Source organism: Heterocephalus glaber, unplaced genomic scaffold (genome assembly GCF_053883595.1).
Source record: "Heterocephalus glaber isolate CG9 unplaced genomic scaffold, H.glaber_assembly_v1.0 deba00001757, whole genome shotgun sequence".
NCBI classification, from domain to species: domain Eukaryota; kingdom Metazoa; phylum Chordata; class Mammalia; order Rodentia; family Bathyergidae; genus Heterocephalus; species Heterocephalus glaber.
This window is the reverse complement of record NW_028258454.1, coordinates 799,911-824,700: the sequence shown is the minus strand read 5'-3', so window position 1 is coordinate 824,700 and position 24,790 is coordinate 799,911. Positions and strand designations below refer to the sequence as shown.

The 24,790-nt window shown below is 40.4% G+C and overlaps 1 protein-coding gene across 1 annotated transcript in view; it reads left to right on the top strand.

Annotated features, from left to right (window-relative positions):
- The window catches only part of Cmya5 (cardiomyopathy associated 5), a 96,622-nt gene extending 74,406 nt beyond the window's left edge, over positions 1 to 22,216 (top strand). The window contains exons 10-13 of the mRNA XM_004870225.4: positions 15,165 to 15,298; positions 16,306 to 16,405; positions 18,320 to 18,493; positions 21,389 to 22,216. Coding sequence (XP_004870282.3) covers positions 15,165 to 15,298; positions 16,306 to 16,405; positions 18,320 to 18,493; positions 21,389 to 21,635 — 655 coding nt within the window. The 3' untranslated portion in view covers positions 21,636 to 22,216. The remainder of the gene's footprint in view (positions 1 to 15,164; positions 15,299 to 16,305; positions 16,406 to 18,319; positions 18,494 to 21,388) is intronic.
- Positions 22,217 to 24,790: the final 2,574 nt, after the last annotated feature.

Below are 24,790 nucleotides of genomic sequence, written 5' to 3'. Positions count from 1 at the left end.
TGGCCTAAGGATGGTGGAGTGAGAGTTTAGGGTCAGAATTCAATCCAAAGTCTTATTCTTTCCACTACTTAAAAAACCCTTGTCTTTACGCTGAGTAAACCTTCCACAGCCTGACGACTGGGAGTTATTGTGTCACTTGAAAAACACAGACATGAAAAGCGAATGCACCACCACTCAAATCTCTTTAAATTAATATTTTCTCTTTGCCTGATCATTGTGGGCCTTCAAAATAATTTTTTAGGATAGAGTTCACTTGATATCAATAATGGATTCCAAACAAATCCCTATATCAAAGCCAGAGACCAATTTGTAGGGGAAAAAAAATGGCCATCTATCAAGCTCATCAAAACCAAAGTAGTCTTACAGAAACCGAAAACTTATCACTAGTTTATTCTATTTGGGACTTTCCTCATGAGTTCATTTTAATTTTTCTTGTTGCAAGAAAGCATATAGGGGAATGGATAAGTAGAAGATTGTAGTGGAGTTAAAACAATACAGAAGTTCTTTGTCATCAAGTAGAAATAGTCCAGCAAGGGTAACAGTGAAGGGAAAAGTCCACATGTAGAGCCCTGTTGGTAGTTTGGAGCTGTGTTGGAGATGGAGCTGTTTCCCAACTAGCTTATCAAATACCCTGCAGGGCCAGGAGGTACAATGGTATGTCCAGTTCACAGCCCATGGATGAGTTTGTGGCCTCTGGATCCCTGCTAAGTCTGACAATAGATATATTATTGGAGCAAGCAAAATTTTCTTGGACACAAATTACTACCCTGTTTATCTGCCAAGTCTATTGGTGATCCACCCCATGAGAGCCATCCGTCATCAATGCAAACTTCAATGTCCCATAGCTCAGGATGACCTCAATAGACTATAACACAATTCATCCTTAACCTCAGACATAAAGAACTGCAAAGCCCCATTTGTATCTTTTGGTTCTCTAATCCACAAGTTCAAGAGGGAGAAAATTCTGCTCTTTGGAAGTAGCCATGTGGCTTAGGTCTTCTTACCATTTGGTTCTCTTAACTAACTTAAAACATCCTTTCAGGGTCTGGTGCTTTAAAACTCTCTAAAATATTAACTAGCTACATTCTGTATAGCTTACTCTGTAAGATGTCAGATATGGAGAACTATCAGACAGTAGAATTGATTAAAAAACCCCACAAAATTTGATTACTTCTAGTCAACAAGTGGAAACAATTCCTACTTTTCTTCCATTGTATTAGAACCACATTTATTACTTTGGTTTTTTGCCCAGCAGCCAGTGATTAAAGTTAGTTTCTCTTGGTAAGAGCAGCAAGCAAGAATCGTCTGAGTCTACTCATTTGTTGGCTTCTGTAGGGATCATTATGTAGAATTGCTGTCTCCGTGTCTGAGATAGTCCCTAGCATACAATGGCTACTCAGTGAATATATGTTACTTGAATGGATAAGTATCAAACATGCAGTACTCACCATAAGAAAAGTTAGATCAGTTTTGAGGATAATTTTTAAAAAATTGTGCCAACAGAGTGAAGAATGGTGCATGTGTTAATTTTAGTGCTTGGATACTTAACATTGAGGTAGGATGAATCTGTGGGCTGGAAACCTTCCTATGGACCAGTTAGAGAGAAGAACATTTATACTCCCATTTATTCATTGGTTATACAACCTTTATAAGAGTTCTGGGTTCTGTGGAAAACCCTATTCTAAACTAGAACCAATAATTGATCCTGAAGGCACTGAAGGGGAGTAAAGCAGATCAAAGATTACTTCTTTTAGGTGTGGCTCAGTTCTATTGTGCTTTGACCATAAAGTGAGTAATGATGGAGAGCTTACCTGTGTACTCAGTAAAGGTCTGTTAAATGAATGAGTGAATGGATGAGATTAGCCAGTCACCTTTTGTCCTTGTCCACTTCAAGGAATCTAACTGGCTAGAATCGAGAGAGAGAGAGAGAGAGAGAGAGAGAGAGAGAGAGAGAGAGAGAGGAGATATTAAATGAGCTCCAATCTCCTTTCCATCCCCAATATCTGAAAAAACCAAGTAGCCTTAAAAGCTTTGGTTTGGTGTAGGAAGAGAAGTTGAAAGGAAATGAAAAAAGGGAGGAAAAAATGAGTAATATTAAATATTGTGCATACACTCGAGGAGGGAGGGTGTTGATTGTCCTGTAGACTGGGGACTTGAATTTTGTTTGCTACAAGGAATCACATCCATTTTCAGACCTGCATTCATTCTCCCAGTATGATGACCACCGGATATTCTAGTTTAAGACCAAAGGTGTTGGTTTAACTCTTCATGGTAGGTGTTTGAATGGAATCAACCTACTGTGCTCCCAAGTTCTGTGATGCAGTGTCTGGAATAGCTGAGCAATTGCCTCCATTCCATAATCCTCACAAAAATTTGCATATTTTTACTTGTGGGCACCAAGGCTTGGTCCCAGCTCCTGCTGGGACTGGAGGTGGGTGGAAGTGACAATCCCTGGCTTGTGTGCCAGGGGCTGAGAGAGCTCCTTCTCACCCTCTTCCTGTTTTTCTTTGAATGCTCTCCTCAGGTTAGGTGGGCTCAAAACACTTTCAGAAAATTTCCATTGCTCTGCTGTTTCCTCAGCTGCTCTGTCTCTCCTGTGCAGAGAGAAGTCAGCAGAAGTGTGGGTGGAGGAGGGAAAACTGAGAGAAATATAGTACAGGGATTAGCTGTGTGGGCTGTGCAGAGAGAAGCTGTGCATTGAATGACAAATCTGTGAGACTCAATACTCCACAAAGTTATCAAGGCTGAGCTTCCTGCTCCCTGGCCCACTGGCCCTGCTGTGGGGCCAGGATGCCCTCCTTGTGCTGACACCCAGGAGAGCATCGTCAGAGAAGGTCAGGCTCCTCTGAGTGCTGGGCTTGTGAGCTCACTTCCTGCTTCTGTCTCATGGGGCTGACCTGGTTGAGCTGGAACAGAATGGGTAGGTGTTCCAGCTGGGGACACTGCTGTTCCTTCTCTATAGTAAGGATAGGTACTGTTGGGGGGAGAACCCTGAGTAGGTGTGGGGAGCATCAGCATTTTTGTCTTTGTAAAACACTTTCTTACTAAGCTTTCAGATGGATAGGTGATGACTGATCAGCAGTCAACACAAGTGATTTGACCTCTGCCTGCCTATGGGCAAAGGAGGCAAGTCATTCTGGCTCTGTGCTTCCTGCACAGGGAGATAGGCCAGTCACTAGCATGATTGCTCCAAAATTCATGGAGTCCTTATGAGTTAAGCACTCTTTTTACTTGATATTGTTTTCCTGGTCCAAGTTGTTATCACCCTCTGTGGGAGCCTTTGATTGTGAAGCTGAACCCCCTACCCCTCTCAACCCAGCATTCTTGGCATTTAGTTTTTCTAAATAAGATCTTTCTTCCCAAATGAATTTAATTTGACTTTGATCACTTAAAAATCTCATACACCTTCTGATTGTACAGTAAAACCTGTCAATGGAAACTCACGTATCTCTTCTAACTTGGGCTCTGTCAGTTGCCAGAAGCATTTAAACTGTTCATAATAAAAGACCGAGATGTGATAGAATCACTGCAACAGCCCTGTAAGAACAAAAGCTGGGTGATACAGAGGTGAGGAATCCATGGGGACGCACAGGTTGAGAACCTCAATGGTACATAAAATTCAAATCTGAACTTCCTGGCAGTGAAAGTGAGAATCGGAAAGAGGCAGAGAGAACAAGGGGGAGAAGAAAGAGATTACATAACTCATCTTTTTTAAAGGAAAGCACAACATTTCACTAAGAGAAACAATTCTATTTCTTGACATTTAGCTCTAAGATGAATTTTTCATGTAGATCTTTAAATAAAGGCTATTGAACAAGATAATAGTGATTGTCTTTAAGAGCAGTTTTACAAAAGATGCAAAAACATTCCCTATGTAACCATATTTTACATGGCTTCTGAAAGCACATGTCAAGTCACCATTTTGTGCAGGTGGTCTGTGGGGACAGCAAGTGATTGTCCATGTACCTGGCCAGGAAGGAAAGGAAAGCTTAGTAACTCTAGAGGAATGAACGGTACCTACTCCAGGTTCTGTGCCTGAAATATACTCAGTGTCATTCAGGCTTCAGGGGGTAACTATAGAGAAAACAAAGGTCAGGCTGCTTCTACTGGACTTTGGCTCCTGTTGTTTTTAGGAGAGATTCCAGGAAAGCCAAACTCCGATGGTTGTCAGCATGCAACCCCCAAGTTGCTTTTCTACAGTGATGGGAATGAATGGTGATATTTATTTAACACTGAGTCTCATAATATATAAATTTATCAAAAGAAAAATAGTTCTGTTAAAAATTTTTATTTACCAAGTTTTATAAAAAGGAATATAGATATGTAAAGAATTTTCTTGTAAATCCCAATTTAACAAAAATTTCTCCTCTTAAAATTTCCATATTTATAATTAAGGTTTTATATATGGCTTCAGACAGCCATGGCTATTGGTTAGTTGTTCTTGTATTTAATGTTGCTTCTGTAGGTTTCTTTGTTCTTGTTTCTCCTTCTCACCCCTTCTCTCTTCATACTATGTTATGATTGTGTTTCCCAAACCTAACCATAAAAATCAACTAGGCTGTTCGTTAAAGATTCAGATGCACAGACTGCTCTTGAGAAACTCTAGTTCAGAAGGCCTCAGAGGCCCACCAAATTGGGAAACACTGGTTCCCTGGCTGGTTGCGTGTGGCCCAGGGTGTGCTCTGTTCACAGTTTACAGTGAATGGAGATGGCTGGCTGGCTGCTGATGTGATGCCAGTAAGAGCCAACTGTGTTTTTAAAAAACAGTTAATACTTAGCCATCTGCTGTGCACTGTGATGCCGGTGCTATCTGCAGGCTGTTCCTGGAGTCGTGGTACTGGATTCCTCCATGTTGTTGGTTCACAGGCCACCCCCTCCCCTTGGGAGACATGTGTTTAGATCCAGGCATTGGGCACAGAAGGCCAGGGAACAGCCACACTCATAATTGCCAGCCCTTTGAGTTACCTTAAACACATGCTTCCTTCCTTCCATCATCCTGCTCAAGTTATTTGATTATTGAATTCCTAGAAAAGCTACTTTACAATATTCAAATGAATATGTACTTCAAGATTTTGTAAACATGTTCAACCAACTCCTGGGCTTCTTTCTCACCTGGTAACGTAGCTCTTAAAAGTTAGTCTTTTATATACAGATAATTTGTATTTATTATATATCCTTTCAGATAATCTCAACATATACAAACATCTACAGTTTTTCAACAAATGGCAGCATATTATGTATATTTTACCACCTTTTCTTGCTTAAAATATGCCTTTGTGAGTATACCATATGAATCCATATAGAACTGCTTCAATTTTAAAAAAATGATCCCATTGTATCATGTTTTAAGAATATAATTTAACTTACTTGATCAGTTGAGAGGTACTTAAGTTGTTTCATTTTCTTGCTATCACAGTGCTGCACTAAACAACTCTGTGCATATATAATTTCACACATGTGCAAAAATATTTGTAAAATGACTGGTTAAAAGTATGCACACTTGGGTTTTTAATTGTTTTTGTACCGGGGATCAAACTCAGGACCTTGACACTTGGTGTTTTGACAGATGTTACCAGTCAGTCTCCATAGAGGTCAGAGCTGTTTACACTCCTCTGAGCAGTGGTTCTTCATAACGTTGCCTGTACATGGCATGATATAACTTTTGACCTTTGATAGGTATAAAATGGAACCTTATTATCATGTAATTGTGCATTTCTATCATTGGGTTAAATGTCTTTTCATATATTTCAGGGCCATGTACTTCCTTTTCTTTGAACTGTTCATTTCCTTTACTGTTTTTTCTTTTTCATTTTAGATTATGGCACTTTTTCTTACTGATTTATAGGCACTCTTGTTTTTCTTTTTTTCAAGCAAGCTTACTTTCATGTATGATATGAGTTGCAAATCTTTTTGTGACTATACTTTGCCATGCATAATTTTAATGTTAATTTAGTTGAATTTATATCTTTTAAAATAGCTTCTAGTTTTTGTGTAATATTTTTAAATGCTCTCTCTCCATATGTGTGTGTGTGTGTATGTATATACTTTATCATCTGGATATTTTATCATCTGGAATTTATTTCAATAGGAAGTATGAAGTAAAGATCCATTTTTTAGTATGGCTATCCAGCTGTCCTAATTAAAAAAAAACCCATCATTTTTTCTTGTGATCTGAAGTGCTTCATATATTCAAGTATATTGTACTCAAGAGACTGTTTGGCTTTGTCCCTAGCCTTATAATCTGTTTCATTAACCCAATTACTTCTGCCCCTACACCACACTATTTTTATTAGCTTTACAATTATAGTATAGCTTTACAATTTAGATTCTTTGGCAGGTTAGGTGGCCCCTTTCATGGCTTTTTTTGGGTCTAGTTTATATTTTACATTATTTTTGGAATCAGTTTGTGTATCTTCCTCTGTCAGCTGGTCCCTAACAACTTATTATTTTTAGAGATCATGTTAAATTTGTAGGTTAACTTAGGAAGGATTGAAATTTTTGTGATGTTGCATTTTCCTGTACAAGAGGTGATGTGCCTTTTCCTTTATTCAAGACTTTTTTGTTTTCCCATCCAAAAGATATTCTTTGTGTAAACCTTATGCTTTTTTATGCTTGCCACTATTCTCCATGAGTTCTTTTATTTTATCTTCTGTCTAGTTATGTTTGAAGGCTTTTGAGTTCTTGTATTAGTTTCATATCTAGCCATCTTACTGGATCCTCTTAAGTAAGAGGTTTCAGCTGAGATTCTTGGGTTTCTGATAAATAGTTGTATCATCTGCAGATGGTAATAATTTTACCTCCTACCTCCAAATATTTTTAACCTCTTGAATCTCTCTGATTTAGTGGGAATACTTTTAGTAATTTTCCCCATTAACATGGTATCCATCATGATTTCTTACATCCTGAAAATCCTTCTCAGTTCTCTCTTTAGGTGATTCTTACCCCATTGTCTATGTTTAATTGTGACAAACTTGCCTGACATTCCTTACAAAAACTAAAGAACAAAAGGGCTCAGGCTAAAGAGGCCTTGCTTGCATTGAGCAGCCATCAGCCTACTGGTGGCTTCCACCCTTTTGGGCACAAAAACAAGAGAGGTGGCCACCACCATCTCACACGGCAGCCCTGTGAACTTCTGAGGTGATGGATTGCCTCTAATTCATTTCTCTCTGCTTTACAGCATTGGAGCTTAACAAATATCCTACGTACTACTAAGGAGAGATGAGCAGGTTGAGAACCTTTTAAAGCTCTGTGGTCACAGAACCATCAACTTCAACTCCACCCATACTCATACTCTACCAGCCAATTTGTGAATGTGTTAGTTTCAGGGTGTTCCTTGTACTCACATCTCTGGAGTTTCCACACAGGAAGCCATCCTTTGCCACTGCACTGTGCTACTTATAGAGAGAGTCTTATATGTGTGAACCAAAGTTAGCTTGTTTAGGTCATGTTCTTTCCTGTCTTTTGAATTGTATTGCCAGCTCCAGCTTTTAATTATGACATCAGTCCTATCATTTATGGGTCTAATGCTAAGTAATAAGCTTACCTCAGTTTGACCACTTACCTCAGTTTGGGTGTTCTATGAATCTGAATTCTACTGCAAACTAGGCAAAGGTCATAGGTCATGTAGATTCAGGTGCAGTTATGACAAGTTTTTGTTTCTTTAACAAGAAAGTACTGATCTTCAGATCTTGAATTCCAAAAATTTTTGAAGTGTTTTGTTTAAAGACAGGAACAGAAGCCACCAGGCAAGGTAAGACACTAAAGGGAAAGGGGGAAAAAATAAGAAATAAAAGAGCCAACAACAGTAAAACATCATGACAAGGATGAGTCAATATCTATCAATTATAACTATCAATGTTAATGGCCTCAATTCACTAATCAAAAGAAATAGACTGGCAGGATGGAATAAGAAGCAAAATCCAGCAATATGCTATATACAAGAAACACACCTAACTCAAAAAGAAATTCATAGACTGAAAGTAAAAGGATAGAAAACAGTTCTTCATGCAACAGGAACCCAGAAAAAAGCAGAGGTAGCAATCTTACTTGCAGACAAAGTAGACTTCAAACCAGAACTAATTAAGAGACACAAAGATTGTTGCTACATCCTTGTGAAGGGAACAATCCAAGAGGAAGAGATGACAATCATAAATATATATGCATCATGGGCTGGGGATTTAGCTCAGTGGTTCCGGCACCTGCCGCACAAGCACAAGGTCCTGAGCTCGATCCCCAGTACCAAAAAAAAAGTAAAAAAAAAAAATATATATATATATGCATCAAATACAAATGCCCCCAACTATACAAAACAAATATTAATGGACATGAAAAACCAAATAAGCACTAATACAATTGTAGTGGGGGACCTCAATACCCCACTATCACAAATAGACAGATCATCTAGACAAAAATTAACAAAATTCTAGAACTGAACCGAACTATTGAACAAATGGATTTAATAGATGTTTACAGAGTGTTTCACCCCACAAAATCAGAATACACATTCTTTTTAGCTGTACATGGGTCATTCTCCAAAATAGACCACATGCTAGCTCATGGGACATGTTTAAGTAAATGTAAAATAATTGACGTTACCCCCTGTATATTATCAGACCATAGTGCAATAAAATTGGAGATCAATAGCATAAGAAACAACAAAACCCCCACAGACACACGGAAATTGAATAACACTCTCCTGAACAAAGGAGAGTCACCAAAGGGTAACATGACAGAGGAAATTAAAGAAGAAATTAGACAGTTTCTACAAGTAAATGATAATTCCAGTATAACGTACAGGAAACTATGGGACACAATGAAAGCAGTTCAATGAGGGAAATTCATAGCAGTGAATGCTCATATGAGGAAAAGAGAGAACTCAGTTAAATAACCTAATGCAGAACCTCAAGCTCCTAGAAAAAGAAGAGCATACCAAACCCAAAGCTCATACAAGAAAGGAAATTATAAAAATCAGAGCAGAAATCAATGCAATGGAGACTAAGAAAATGATACAAAAAATTAATGAATCAGAGTTGGTTTTTCAAAAGAATACATAAAATCGATAAACCTTTAGCTTACCTTATCAAAAAAAGGAAAGAAAAGGCTCAAATCCATGCAATTAAGAATGAAAAAGGTGAAGTCACAACAGACCCAGCAGAAATCCAGAGGATCATCAATACCTACTTTGAGAACCTATACTCTAATAAAATGGAAAACACAGAAGAAATGGACAGATTCCTAGATACATACGAATTGCCAAAGTTAAATGAAGAAGATATAAAAATGCTAAACACCCCGATTACAATGAGTGAAATTCAAAACATAATTAAAATTTCACCAACAAAGAAAAGCCCAGGTCCTGATGGCTTCACTGCTAAAGTATACAAGACATTTAAAGAAGAACTATTGCCATTACTTTTTAAACTCATCAAGGAAACTGAAAGGGAAGCAAGGCTTCCAAATTCATTCCTGGAAGCAAGTGTTACTTTGATTCCAAAGCCAGGGAAAGACCCAACCCAAAAAGAGAACTATAGGCCAATCTCCCTAATGAACTTAGATGCAAAAATCCTCAACAAGATACTGGCAAATAGAATACAGAGAATCATCAGGAAGATCATACACCCTGACCAAGTCAGATTTACCCCAGGAATGCAAGGATGGTTCAACATTCGAAAATCAATAAACGTAATACACTATATTAACAGAGTCAAGGACAAAAACCATATGATCATTTCAGTAGATGCAGAAAAGACATTTGAGAAAATCCAACACCCATTCGTGATAAAAATGCTACAGAAAACTGGAATAGAAGGTCTTTATCTCAACCTGATTAAGGCTATTTATGAAAAACCAAAAACCAATATCATACTAAATGGTAAAAAACTGAAAACTTTCACACTATAATCAGGAACAAGACAAGGATGCCCACTGTCATTACTCCTGTTCAATATTGTTCTGGAAACATTAGCCACAGCAATTAAAAAAGAGAAAGAAATAAAAGGAATAAAGATAGGAAAGGAAGAAGTTAAACTGTCATTAATTGTTGATGATATTATGCTTTACATAGAAGACCCAAAAAACTCGGTCAAAAGTCTTCTACACCTAATTGACAGATTCAGTTGGGTAGCTGGATATAAGGTCAACACTCAAAAAACAATAGCCTTCTTATACACAAATAGCAGACTCATTGAGAGAGAAATTCAGGAAACAATTCCTTTTACAATAGCATCCAAAAAAATGAAATATCTAGGAATCAATCTAACAAAGGAAACAAAAGACCTCTACACTGAAAACTACAGCACTTTGAAAAAGGAGATCAAGGAGGATATAAGAAAATGGAAAGACATCCCTTGTTCCTGCTAGGAAGAACCAATATAGTGAAAATGGCCATACTTCCAAAACTACTATATAGATTTAATGCAATGCCCATTGAAATTCCAACAATATACTTCACAGAACTAGACAAAACAATCCAAAAATTCGTTTGGAACTAGAAGAGACCTAGAATAGCAAAAAGAATGCTGGGCAACAGAGACATGGCTGGGGGTATCAAAATCCCCAACTTGAAACTATACTACAAAGCTACTGTGATAAAAACAGCATGGTACTGGCAAAGAAACAGACTCGAGGATCAGTGGAGTAGATTAGAAGATGCAGAAACAACTCCAGACATACTCATCCAACTCATCTTTGACAAAGGAACTAACCACCCTCTTTGGAGGAAAGATAGCCTATTTAATAAATGATGTTTAAAAAACTGGATTTTTAACCTGCCAAAGATTAAAACTAGACCAGTACTTATCACCATGCACTAAACTAAGATCAAAGTGGATTAAAGATCTAGATATTAAGAGAGAAACACTAAACTTGCTGGAAGATAAGTTAGGTAGAACTCTTGAAGACATTGGCATAGGATAAGACTCTATGAACAAAACCTCAGTAGCACAGGAATTAGCACAGAGAATCAACAACTGGGATCTCATGTTATTAAAAAGCTTCTGCACTGCAAGAGAAACCACCAACAGAGTCAAGAGACAACCTACAATCTGGGAAAAAATTTTTAGCAGCTGTACCTCAGACAAAGGTCTACTGTCTGGAATATATAAAGAACTGAAAAAAATCAGACCCCCCAAATTCAAAGAGCCAATTCAAAAATGGTCATCTGAAACGAAGAGACATTTCTCAGACAAAGAAGTAAAAGCAGCAAATAAATATATGAAAAAATGTTCAACATCACTGGTCATTTGAGAGATGTGGATGAAAACAGCACTGAGATTCCACCTCACCCCAGAAAGAGTGAACCAACCAATAACAAGAAATCAACCAATAACAAATGCTGACAGGGATGTGGAGAGAAAGGAACCCTTCTCCTTTGTTGGTGGGAGTGCAGACTGGTGCAACCACTGTGGAAATCAGTATGGAAATAACTCAAAGATCTAGGACTAGAGGTCCCATTTGACTTAGCTAGTCCCCTGCTGGATATCTTCCCCAAAGAATTAAAAGAATCATACCACAGAGATATATGTGCACCAGTGTTTATAGCAGCACAGTTTGCAATAGCTAAAGCTTGGAAACAGCCCAAGTGTCCACCAACTGGAAACTGGATAAAGAAGGTGTGGTTTTAAAAAAATAAAATGGAGTACTACTCAGCCATAAAGAATGAGAAACTAGAGACATTTATAGCTAAATGGATGCATGTTGAGGCCATGCTCTTAAGTGAAATAAATAGGACACACATGTATAAATACCAAATAGTTTCTCTGGTGTGAGAAATTGAAAATGTAAATAAGGATTAAAACAAATAATTGACAATTTGAAATAGGAAAAGGTCCAAAGGTGTAGGAGTGGTGGGAGGGGAAAGGGAAACGGAAGAAGGGAATGGAAAAATTATGAGAAAAGAAAAAAAAAAAGGAAATGAAATCTGTGTAAATAGGGAAGGGTGGAGGGGGTGAAGGGCGCACAGGTAATGGGGAAAAAAATAAGAACCAAGGTACGTCATGTACAAGTACAAGCACCCAATGATAAATGTAAATGGATTGTATACCTAAAATGTACCAATAAAAGAATTAAAAAAAAAATAAAGACTGGGACAGCTCACTTGCAAATTTGGGTGACATGTAAGTGAAGTCAGGCAGGATAAGCAGACATGGCAAGGAACCAGTTGGGACTGACCTATTTCTCTTTGTTCTTTGTGTTGGAGCATAAGATAGGAACTGTTATGAGCAGAAAAACACCACCACATTTTGTGTTTCTTTTGTTTTCATGCCTGGTACTTTTATTTTACAGATTCAGTGAAGGTATTGTGTGTATTTGTTGAAATTGGATAACCTGTTTCATGCATTGAAGGCAGGATCTGATCATATATTTTGACTGTGGTGCCATGTAAACCTTTATTCTTTGCCTGAGTAAAGAAATACAGCATATAGTCCATGATATATGAGGAATTTCCTCCCTGACAGACTTTATAAGTCTTTAGAGTAAATCTTAACCCCAAAAACAGCATCCTTGAATTTAACAATTGTATTGGTACAAAATAATGTCAGTATGTTCTATTGAGTCTCTAGAGCTAAAATTTTCCCATCCTTCCTTTCCACTCCCGCCTTGAGCTTCAGGGAAATAGGCAGAGACAAGGCTTGGAAACATGGTTAAGTGATCAATAAATATTTATTTAATGAGTGAATGAAGTTTGAAATTGAGTTCAGGCTGAGTATGCTTATTGAGGCAGTAATTTATTACTAATTATAATTAATGTTGATTTGAAACATTTCTTTACTCATCAATTTAAATAACAAAAGCACTACATCTGCTTTAAAATAATATTCTAGATATTAGTCTGAAATTACATTCTCAATCATAAGACATTGTTTTTCATTAGTTAACTGCAGCATAATTAGTGTCAGTGGGCACATGGCTCAATTTCACCCCTCTGTTCTCAGTGCATCTAAAGATAATACTCTCCAAAGGGCTGGTCAGGTGCCAGGAGAGTTCAAAAATAATAGCCAATGTTATTTGAAGGGTTTATGCCAACCTTTCCAAGCACAGGCATTAAAGAGCAGACATGCAGACAGCTCCAGGCCGCTCCTCTGCCCTCCCCTCCTCTTCAGACCATACTATGAGTACTGTGGGGTAGGGTGAAATTGTTATTCGGGATACTTTTTTTTTGAGCCAGTGATACTGTTTTTATTTTTCTAATTCCCTATGCTATTCTGTAAGGTTGATTTTGAGAAGTTAAATAAGTCAACAAAAGTGTTAAGTTCCCTTACTGATTTTAATGCTTTTGTGGTGCATTCATTAACAACAATAACAAAAAAAAAAAATAAGAGAGAGAGAAAGGAAGAGAAGAAAAGAAAAAGACACCCCCCCCGCCCCCCGCTGTCTGAGAATGAGCATGCAGGGAGTTGTGCTGTGATTTTTGATATTTTCACTGATCGCCATGCAACACAAATCTCCCAGAACAGGGTCTCCAGGAGCTGGACTAATATTCCTTGATTAGCAAGAAACCTAACTTGTAACTCTCATAGGATGGAGGCTTGCAGAAAGAGGTCTTGTGTGCTGCTATCAAGACTCCAGGCCATGCTATCCGACAGATTAAAGAGAATGGGGAAAAACGCACAAAACTCTTCCCGATCATTGCAAATCCAGAGAGTTCCATGTGCAACCCCAGCAAGGGCCACTTGTACTTAAGTGGTTGGACAGTGACAGTATGCTCCCACTGCCAATAGGTAGCACTACCAGCACTTTTTTTTTTTTCTGGTACCGGGGATCGAACTCAGGACCTTGTGCTTGTGAGGCAGGTGTGGTGCCACTGAACTAAATCCCCAGCCCCAGCACTTTCTTTTAATGTAAATGAATCATCTAAAAATAGCAACGTTGAGGATTTTTTAGAGAATGGGTATTAGAATTCTCTTTCCTTGCCAGGATTGTTTTAAAAAATACTGTCCTCTTTAACAGTCTTTATATCATAAATTGGTTTAACATCATCTTAATCCAAAAGTCTTCTCGTCACATCCAGGGGTGGATAGTAAGCCACTGCTGTGTTGGAAAACGCAGCTCCCTGCGATCCTAAACCTAGCATCAGTAAAGGACTAAAGGAGCAGAGTTTAAAATAAAAGAGACAGTTTTAAATTTAAATTTAATTTTAATAATAGAAAAGACAGTTTATTTGAAGATGGGGAAAAGGGGGAAGAGGAAGATGACAGACAGCTATTCTGGACAAGGAGGGAGTATATGAAAGTGAAATACTTGTGGATTTTTGTCCTCAGCTCCTTTTCATTTAGGACTAGTGATTTCTCCCACCCTTCATGTGGACACCTGGAAGTTGTCGCCATCTAATGGGCTCTCTGGCTGTCTTTGATCCTAATTTGAGCACCTCTACCTAGATTCTATCTGGCCGTTTGCTTTCTTCCTGTCCATTTGTGATGGATAAGTGTATGTGTGTGGGCTCATAGAAAGGTAACTTAGAGTTAATGATTAAGTAAAGGGAACATATATGCTTTATATATTAAATAAGAGTCCTTAGGTGGCTGCTCCTTTTATCTCCTTTGCATTCTTTCAGGTGGGTGAGGGGGCCTGGTTTTCCTGGTCTTTTATGTTTCTGGCTTTCTCAGTGTTCTGTTAACTCTTCTTGATAAATTCTTACCGTAATTATGTTACCTGGCTCCTCTCTCAAACTAGCTTCTCTCTCCCTCCTTTGTCTTTTTATTGCTCTAATTTTAGTAAGTTTTCCTATTGATTTTTAATAAAGCTCAATGAGATCTTATTTAATATTTTTTCCTGCTCATGACCCCCTGTTCCTATATTCTCAGCCAAAAAAATTAATAGAGAAAAAATTAATAAAGGAAATAAAATATTCTTGGAGTCACTAGCCACAAAATCAGTAGCTTTTTTGTTCTGAAAAAATTTTTTAAAAAGGTGTCTGGTTCTTTTCCAAAGAGCATTCTGGAAGGAACATACTGGACAAGAGTTGACAAGAATAGAAATGATTTGATAAAGTAACCTTAGTTGACAGTGGCTGTTTTGCTGAATCTAGCTTGCTAATTCCAGTGATCACAAAGGGAAGAAAATAAGTTATTTGACATTAATAAAAGATGTATATTCAATGCAGAATTGAAATATGAGTCATTTAGCACATTACATTATAGTTAAAATTATTTTCCCTTTGTATTCAGATCTTTCTCTGGAATTAAAGGACTCCAGCTAAAAGTTAACCTCCAACCCAACGATAATTACTTTTTCTATGTGAGAGCCATCAATGCATTTGGGACAAGTGAACAGAGCGACGCTGCCCTCATCTCCACCAGAGGTGCTTTCTCCTTCATATGAGCATTTCATTCATTCCCTCCTGGGACCCCCAGATGTTTAGAGGCAACTTCAGACAGTATCCAACCTACTGCCAGCTGAGGTTTTTGTCCTGAGGTCCCAAGACTGGTCAAGGGTCAAGATGTTTCCTTGATTTTTTTGGTTCAGAGGTTCTTGAGCTTGGCTGCTCGAGTTTAGCAATCATTCAGGGTACTTAAAATATAGTGATGCCCTGGCCCTAGTTGAGAGAAATGGATTGAACTGACCTGGAGATGGGCCTGAACATTCCCAGCTTTAGAAATCTTCCCATATGATCTTTGTTTCCCTCATGGTGTGCTGCAATCTGTGAGTATAGAATGTTGCATGTGGAGGAATGAGGATGTTCCTAGTCTGTCCTACTATGAGGCCCGTGAACAAGTCTCTAGTCTTGTTCTGGTTATTCTAGTTTGTGAGAATTAATATGTTTTGAATGGATGAATAACTCAAAGAATTGATAAAACTGTTCAATGACATTTGGGGGGAAGTACTCATATGATGCCAACAAAAGAAATGTTTGTCAGTTCTTAATTATTGTCAAAGGAAGTGAGAAAAGAAAAGGTGATTATTTTACCTTATCTGCAATACAGAGATGGCACAAGACTGAGAGGGGATCGTTAAGTCATTTGCCCCTGTGCCTGGGCCTTGTTTGGGATGCAGGCAGGGCAGCCTGGTGTCAGGGATGAGAGTTTCTCTTGTAGTCCCAGTAGGGCACCTAGAAGGTATGGATGCTGGCTCAGGAGACCTGGACAGGAGGGACACTCCCGTGAGGACAAACCTGTAGCACAGGTAGAGGTGACCAATCAGGGGCCTGCACTAATCCCTTATCATGAATGAAATTTTCAGCAGTGGATCTGAAAACTCTGTAGAGGGGGTTCTGATGTCAGGGGAAAGGGAGACAGAGTCCTGAAATGTGGGGCTTGGCCTAGCACTGGACATTGTGCCAATGTTTTCTTATTTTCTCAACTGTCATAGGAACCAGATTTCTGTTGTTGAGAGAAACAGCTCATCCTGCTCTGCAGATCTCCTCTGATGGGACGGTGATCAACTTCACTGAGAGGAGGAGGCTGACAGAGTGAGTGATGGGCAAAGCTTCGGCGTCTCGGGGACCTATGTGTATTCCTGGTGTAAAGGGTGTGCCTGGATGTGGCCTGAATACAAACGTGTGCACATCCCAGGAGCACTCATAACCCCTCCAGGGGTAGGGAGTGGCAGGGACAGTTCATAACTTGGAGTGAGTGTCAGTATTTTTACTGGGAACCTAAGCACAGATGGTTTTGTTTAGAATAGTGGCCATTCTAAGGTATGATCTCTGGTTCAATGAAGAACACAGTCCAGTAATAATTCTATATTTTCAATAACAAATCAGATTTTGTACCAACCACTTGAAAAGGAATAGCAGGAATTTAAGTTCCTATTCTGACCATAGACGTTTCCCCACAGTAGTTCCCACAAAAGGAAGCATCAAAGAAAAGAATCAAAAGCTGAGGATAGGGTGGAAGACTGAGCTGAAATTTTCCTGTACCCTTTCATGGTTATTTTGAGGGTCAAAATGGCCAAGTGAAGGAAAAATATGGAAAATTCTCAACATGCTCCTGCAGGTGCTCGGGCTCACAGTGAAGCACTGGGTGAGCTGGTGGGGACAGGACTTGCATGGTGCCTGCCAGGCTGCTTGTTGTCTGTCTGTGGCTCAGCTGAGGGCTTCCTGCTCCTGGAAATGGCCAAACCCTCACTGGGCTCTGGCACCCTCTGATCTTAATCTGTGTAAAAGAACTAATAATTGCAGAGTCATTTGTCAGCTACTCAATTGGGAATAATTGTCAAACAGCAGGCCTGTCTTATGTATCTTTGAGTCTTCAGAATCTACCATGGGCCCTGGCACATTGTGAATGCTAAAAATATGCACATGAATGGTTTCAGAAAAAAATGATTTAAGAAATAGATTGGGCTTTTCTGTCTTTTTTAGGTTTCTCAAAAAGAAATTGGCTGGAGGTTGGCAATAGTTCATAGATGATAACTGATGAAAATTGTAGTGTATTTTATAGAATTTTGTTTACTTCTTATTAGCCTGAAAATTAGCTCATAAATATCAGGCAGCCAGACCTTGCTCCAGGGAGTAGAGCTCATCTACAACCACCTCTCTGAAATGAGGTTGTTGGGTAAAGATGAGAAAGTGAAATACATTCCATTCCCTTGCATTAATCATTTCCTCGTCTGTTAAAGGGGAGAGGGAGAAGGTGCTGACTGAATATTAACACTGCTGAAATTAAAAATGCCTCCTTGCTGTCTCAGCCATTTCTAAGCAAAATTGAGCAATTCATGCAAACAAGGTCACCCAACAGCATTTGGAAGTGCTTGGGTTCGTTGCACTGTGCTTCTGGTAAAAATAGCTAAAGTGAGACAGAAAGGGACATTAACTGAGCTCCCAGGGCATCCACTGCAATTCGGAGAGGCCAGAGTTGTGTCGTGAAGAGTGGGCCACAGCTTGACAGAGCCCCATCTGACCTGGACAGGGCCACCTCTGCTCTCCCAGTGTAGCCTTGCCAGCTGTCTTGCCATTGGAGAGCTGCATCTTATTTGGTCACTGTGCCCAGGAAGCTCATTGTGTAAGCAGGCTGTGGAGATTCTTTTTTTACAAGTTTTGAAAGAAAACTTTGCAAGTCAGTTTCCCACCTTCTTCTTCCTAAAAGCAGAGATTGTGCCATTTCTTTTCTTCTGGCCATTATTCTAGTGATTTCCTGGTTCCCAGCTCCTTTGGGAGAGGCAATGTGCCATATGTGCAGGCTGTGTGAGCCGGTGGACAAATGTCAAATGCGTGACTGCTTGGGGTTAGGACCACAATGAACAGAAAATGACTTGAGTCCAATTCTAGCAGTTTCCATCCATGGAATTCTGCATAAAGGGAGTGTGAGGTTGTGAATGTGGCTGCTCAGGAGGGAATGGCTGGAGAGTCCTGTGCTAACTTTAATCCAATCAATTTTGCTTACAGAATCCCATCAGTTCTGGGTGAGGAGCTGCCTGCCTGTGGCCAGCATTACTGGGAAACCACTGTCACGGATTGCCCTGCTTATCGACTTGGCATCTGCTCCAGCTCAGCAGTGGGGGCCAGGGCGCTGGGACAGGGGGAGACCTCATGGTACATGCACTGCTCGGAGCCACAGAGGTAAGCTGGAGCCCTGCCTTTCCTCACATTATCCAAATGACACCCACCTGGTAAGGAGCATTGCCCCTTCCTGCCCAGGTTCTGAGCAAACTAAGAAAGATATTAAGAGTCAAATACATGGAGATTGAACTATTACTCTGATTACTGAGGAAGGTAGTTTTACAGAATGTGGCCCATGCCTGAGGACAAGAGAGTTGGTTATACTGAATGCTGCTATTGGGCAGAAAGGCCAACCCAGAAGCCTGCAGAGCAGAGTTGGTCCCTGGAGAGGCAGAGAAGGATGTGTGTCTCCTCATGACCAAGGTGCAGGGAAGAGGAGGGGCAGCTGAGCTATATGGCCAGATTTTCCTTCTAAACTCACCCTAAGATAGAGAGATGCCTCAAGGTGATGCTAAAAGGGCTTCATCTCAAAAAAGGAATCCACAGAGGGAGGAAGAAGTGGATCTCTAGCACTTCCCTGGGCACTGGTTCTATACCAGGAGTTGGGAAGCTACTGCACATGGGCTACTGTTTCCACAGGAGGGGATTTTAGGGGGAACATGTGGAGAAGTGGGAAAAGAGAGACAGGAAGGGGGGGGCTAAGAAGCATTTATTTTATTGGGGGGAATTAGGGATCATTGCTGCTGGGAGCTCCCAGGAAACCACATGGTACCCAGCTCAGAGGGAGTAGTCGCCAGTGTGGGTGAGACTCTGGTCTAGGTCTGAGCCAGCAGTGGGCTCCAGGGGCTGAGGACCTTTGCATAGCAGGGAGCTCTGGGGTCACATAGTGGTTCAGTCAGGCTTCTGGACAATCCATGTCCCTAGGGGTCAGGCCCCAGATGGTCAAGCTTTGCTTTAGTCCTGTGTTTAGGTGAGTGGAACGTGTTAGTCAGCTTTCTGACACTGTAACGAAGTACCTGAGAAAATAAGCTTACCAGTAGCTATGGCTTATTTTGGATCACTGTTGCAGAGGTTTCAGTCAATATTCCTTTGGCCTGATGGCTTTGGGTCTGGGCAGTGTGGTATAATACAGCAGGAACACATGATAGACGAGACATATTCACCTCCTGGAGGCTGAGAAGCAAAGAAAGAGAACAGGGTGGGTTCTAGTGCCCCCTTCAAGGCACACTCTCATGACCTCACTTTCTCTCTTAGGCTCTTCTTCTATAGGTGCCACACCCCCCCAGTAGCACCACGGGCTGTTGACCAAGCATGGGCTGTTGGGGTCATTTAAGGTCTAAAATGTCACATGGAAGAACTGGTCTGTAGGAAATGGAGGTGGAAAAAGAGCTGGGAAGATTCCCAATCCTGTGGAACTGGTGGAGTCAAGGCTTCAGGGGATCTCTTTCCCTCCCTGGCCCCCATGGTGGGGACTGGCTGGGCACTGACAGGGCTGGGATTGCATAGACCAGGAACTTTACAGATAATGAAGAGAATTGCCTCATTTGGGTCATCTCTTCCTTGTTCCTGCCACCCCCGCTACTTGGATCTCTTCTTTCCTCCTACTCTATCTCTGCACATTCTTCCTTGGAATATGAGCTCCTTTGTCCCCAGAGGCTTGTCTAAAAGCTCTGGCCTCACTCTTGCTCCCTATAATTGCCACATGAAATGCTTGTGTGGCTCCAGCTTCCAGACCCTCAAATGTCCTGTCATCCTTCTCATTAGCAAGGCATTGAAAGGTCCCTGGTAATCCTGCACATCTCATATCCTGTCTCCCTGAACCTTCATCCTTCTTCATGAGCTTCTCTTTGCATGAAGCTGGTGACTTGCCATCCCCAAAATGGTTGAATTTCTGGGCCTTAGGACAGACATCACAGGTCCAAAGGTCCTTGGTCCCTGCTGTCTGAGCACTTACCCGGATCCAGAGGCCTCAGACTGCCTGAGTATGCCCCCAGCACACAAATCCGTTCTATAGAGAGATTTCTTGCTCATCTCTTCTTCTCTTCCATCTCTCATTTCTTCCCTTCTTCTGATTTCAGAGCCTCCCTCTCAGTTTCTAAGTCTGGTAGGAGAAAACCCTGAATTTGTGTTACCCCTTTGCTGGGGCTGATTCAGCTTTTCAGAAGTGGCCAGCAATTTCTCCCTCTCAGCCTGGCCTTGAACTTCCTTTCACAACCAAAACAGTGCCCTAAATGTGTTGAGTAGACATTGGAGCAGTGTGTGCCCTGACAGCGGTTTTCAGCCCTCGTCCCATTTTCACTTGGTGACACTTTTTCCTGTCTGCTCTGTGTGGTGGGGTTCCTCTGTGGCCCTTTGTGTTCTCCAGAGAAGTGCCAGGTACACAAATATTATGCAGGAGCATGTATTGGATTTATTTGAATTAGAGAAATAAAAGGCAAAGCTCTCTGGCTGCAAAGCTGTAGAAAACATGGAGAAGATAAAAGGGAAAGTTGGTTTGGGGCAGCGGGAATGTATTCAAAGCATGCGGCTGGCAAAAGAATGAAATCTTTCTTAAACTTCATAAAGCCCCTTATGTAAGTTACCTATAAATCTTTAAAACTATAAAATTAATGCATTGTATGGAAGGCAAGCCTGCAGTACTTTTTAAAATACATAGCAGCCTCCAGGAAGTTTTATTCAAAAGAATGACACACCATGAATGCGGTAGTTAAAACATGTGGGCAGCTGGGAAAGAATTAGAATGTTGAGAAAAATCACAAGGGAGGCATATGTTGGTTATTCTGGGACAACCTCCTAATGTAGAAGGAGAAAATTATTCAAAATGTTTGTCTATTGGGATGAGCTATGCATTTGGCATACAGGAGGAATCTGGGAAAGTATTTGGGACACATTATTGCAACTTGTTATTTTTAATTGAAGCTAATGACTGAAAAATTGGTTATTTCCAAGTGATTTTCCTTCTCAAATTCTTCAAGATTTCCAAAATTCTAAAATTTCCCATTTGTCTCATTCCAGATACATGTTCTTCTACAGTGGCATCGTGAGTGATGTCCATGTGACCGAGCGTCCTGCCCGAGTGGGCATTCTGCTGGACTATGCCAACCAGAGGCTCCTGTTCATAAATGCAGAGAGTGGGCAGCTGCTCTTCATCGTGAGACACAGGTTCAATGAGGGTGTTCACCCGGCTTTTGCCCTGGAGAAACCTGGAAAATGTACTTTGCACCTGGGGATAGAGCCCCCAGATTCTGTAAGGCACAAGTGATCCTTGGCTTCCAGAGTTTGTAAGAGCAAGACCTGCAGGGTCTGTGGTTCTTTCTCTTGAGTGCTGTACATTACTCAGAAGGTCTCCCACACACTCACACTCAAAACAGCTACACACACAGCAGTCAGCACGCGAGCAAATGCCACAGAACACCTTGGCTTTGTCAAGCAGAGTGTATGTAAGGAGGAGGGAAAGAGCAATGTCCATATGTCAGAGTTCTTTCCTAGATTGAAAGGACTTACACTTGCCCTGGGAAACAATAGAGAAGTAGGCTTCCTCCTGTTTTGTCCTGAAAGACTCCTCTGACAGACAGGTCAGAGCGAAGGGAGATTTTCCTAGAGATGTGTCTCCTTCAACAAGGAGGCGTGGGCTTTTCAGAACTTGTCACTTCACTGAAGTACAGTGAATCTCAATCAGTAGAGAAAGTGTTCTAGTTGATCTAAATTTATTATATTAGCTCTTTTGTAATGATGTATACTGTAGAATGTAAGTCTTATTTCCCAGAAATTTTAAATGTAGAAAGTACTAGACATTAGAAATGCCTATTTTGTTAAATAAATGGTTAGTCTTGTAAAACAAAACTGCTGTGTGAGCTTTTTGCATGTAACTCACTAGTCTTGTAACCACAGATGCAAACTGCAAGAAAAATGCCCATCTCATGTCAGTGGGTTGTGCTACCTCTGATTTTCATGTGAGAATGTTATACACATACTTTTAAAAATTGAAAAACCCTCAGCCCATAGAAATCATACAATTGACTATAAAGTCAACTACCAGTAATTAGATATCTCTTTTTACTAAAAAAAATAGCATGTCAGTTTTAGGTATTATATTGAAATCTCTCAAAATCTCCCAAAAGTATGTATACTCTCTATAATGTAAATGCTTTCAGCATGTATATGGTTTTCTCTTAATCCTGTGAATTCAGTTATTTTCTTGAATTGAGAAATAATATCCTACTTTGGGGATATATTCTAAAACTTGTTTACTGGCTTTAAAAAGCCCAACTGGATCTTTACCTGCATTAGTAGAGACCCTGGAAACCCTTACCACGTTGTCATGAGCCATTGGCAGGATGGGTGCTTTGTGAATTTGCAGGAGTAGCAGGATATGTGTGAAGAATGATCTTCCCTTTTTCAAGCTCTGAAAGCGTTATTTTCAGGGTCTGGCTGATCAGCCACCCCTGGTCATCATTACTTTCAGGGCTGGAGGGTATGTAAAGTATTTGAAAATATAACAGCAGTAGCAGCAACCACATGAATTTTGGAATTTGTCTCAGTCTAAGTTCCTCTGAAAGTAGTTCTGGTAATGACTTGGTGCTGCTGTTTCCACAGGAGGGGATTCCAGGGGAACATGTGGGAAAGTGGGGAGAGACAGAAGTGGGGAGCTAAGAAGCATTTGTTTTATGGGTGGATCTTTACCATTGTGGGCAATTGGGGCTCACTCCTGCTAGGCGCCCCTCTAGAAACCACAGGGAACATGCTAAAGGGTGGCATTTAACCAACCCTCATCAGTGGAGGGCTGCCTGGAGTGGTCATTCAACTCCCCCTCCCACCCATCCAGGTTGAATTCCCTGAGAAAGCCCAAGAGAAAGAGTCAATGAGTAGAAAGGAAAAAAACTACAATAATGAGGAGGTCCAGGCTTGAGTTGTGGTTGAGCCCTTACTAGATGATCACTTTGGGCAGCACAGCTCAAATTCCTTCCTTCCTCCCTCCTTCCCTTCCCTTCCCCCCTCTCCCTCCCCCCTCTCCCTCCCTTCTTCCTTCTGCTGGGGATCAAACCCAGGGCGTCATGCCCACTAGGCAAACATTCTACCACTGAGCTATACCCTCAGCACAAACTCAGAATCTTAGTTATACTTTTGGTTACCCTTTCCTCAGGATAATTATAATCATGAGATAAAATAAGCACATGAAAAGGGCCAGAATTTGTAGTATATAAAACATGACAAATGACTGTAAAGCTCTTCCATGTTTAACCTTCCACACACCTGCAGCTCGCCTCCCTCCTGTCTCCTTGCTCTGTTGCAGGTGGATGGTGGGAGGTAGGATGCTGAGTCCTCAAAACCCATGCTTTATCTGTCTCTGTTGAGTGGTAGATTTCCTGATCGGTCTTCACTGGATTATTCTAGAGTGGACAGATGGGGATAAATAAATACAGTTTCTTCCACGGCCAAGCAACTCTTTCCTCCTTTGCCCTTCTCTGATTTCCATTGCCCCTTCTTTTCTCTTCACATAGCATGGAGGAAAGAAAGTCTGCATATCTTGGTCAAAATTGCTCCTTTGGACATCTTTCAATGGTGCTTTTCAGCTTAATAACATGTATAGCACATGAACTCTCTTAGTCCTCATCAGAATCTTGCACAGTGAAAACTGTTGCCATTTTATAGATGAGGAAACTATAGTAGCATCAAAGCAGTTAAAACTTGTTCACAGTCACAGACAGCAGGGGACAGAGCATGGGCTCATGTATAACCTGAAACCTAGCTAAGAATGAGTCTATTTTGTTTCATTTTTATCGTGGATTATTTTTTCCACATGTTCGTGTTGTAAGAATTACATATATATATATATACACACGTTTATGTATGTATACATACATACATTCATATATATTCACTTTCCCTTGAACTGCCTTCCTGAGTCTCTGTTTTAACAATACCTGGCCAATATCAGGCTACTTAGATTCTTTCTTCAATCTGATGATTTTGTTTCATTTATGTCCAGAATTATTTGCACACAGAACTTTGAGAATTCAAGAGTATGTAGCATTCTATTTGTGGAGAAAAGACCTTATACAGTGAAACCACATTGCTTCTTCTAAGATGTGTTGGGTCCAAATAAAGAAGGTTGTGTGAAAGAAATAAGGATTAATGTGGTGGTTCTTTTCCATCTTTTTGTATACACACTGGCAACCTGGGACAGACCTGTTCTTTGTCAGACTTAAAAATGTCTACTGCAGTAAACCAGAGCACATTTCTATTGTTTTTCTGGAGGAGCTTCCTTAAAGTCCAGAAGAATTGAAATATTGTGTACTTCATCAACACCCTTACTCCCACCATTACCTTTACAAACCCCAATACTGTAAAAGCCAGACACTGACACTTTCACAAAGCCTTCTTCAGGCTGTGTCTGAATCACTCATTACCTGAATC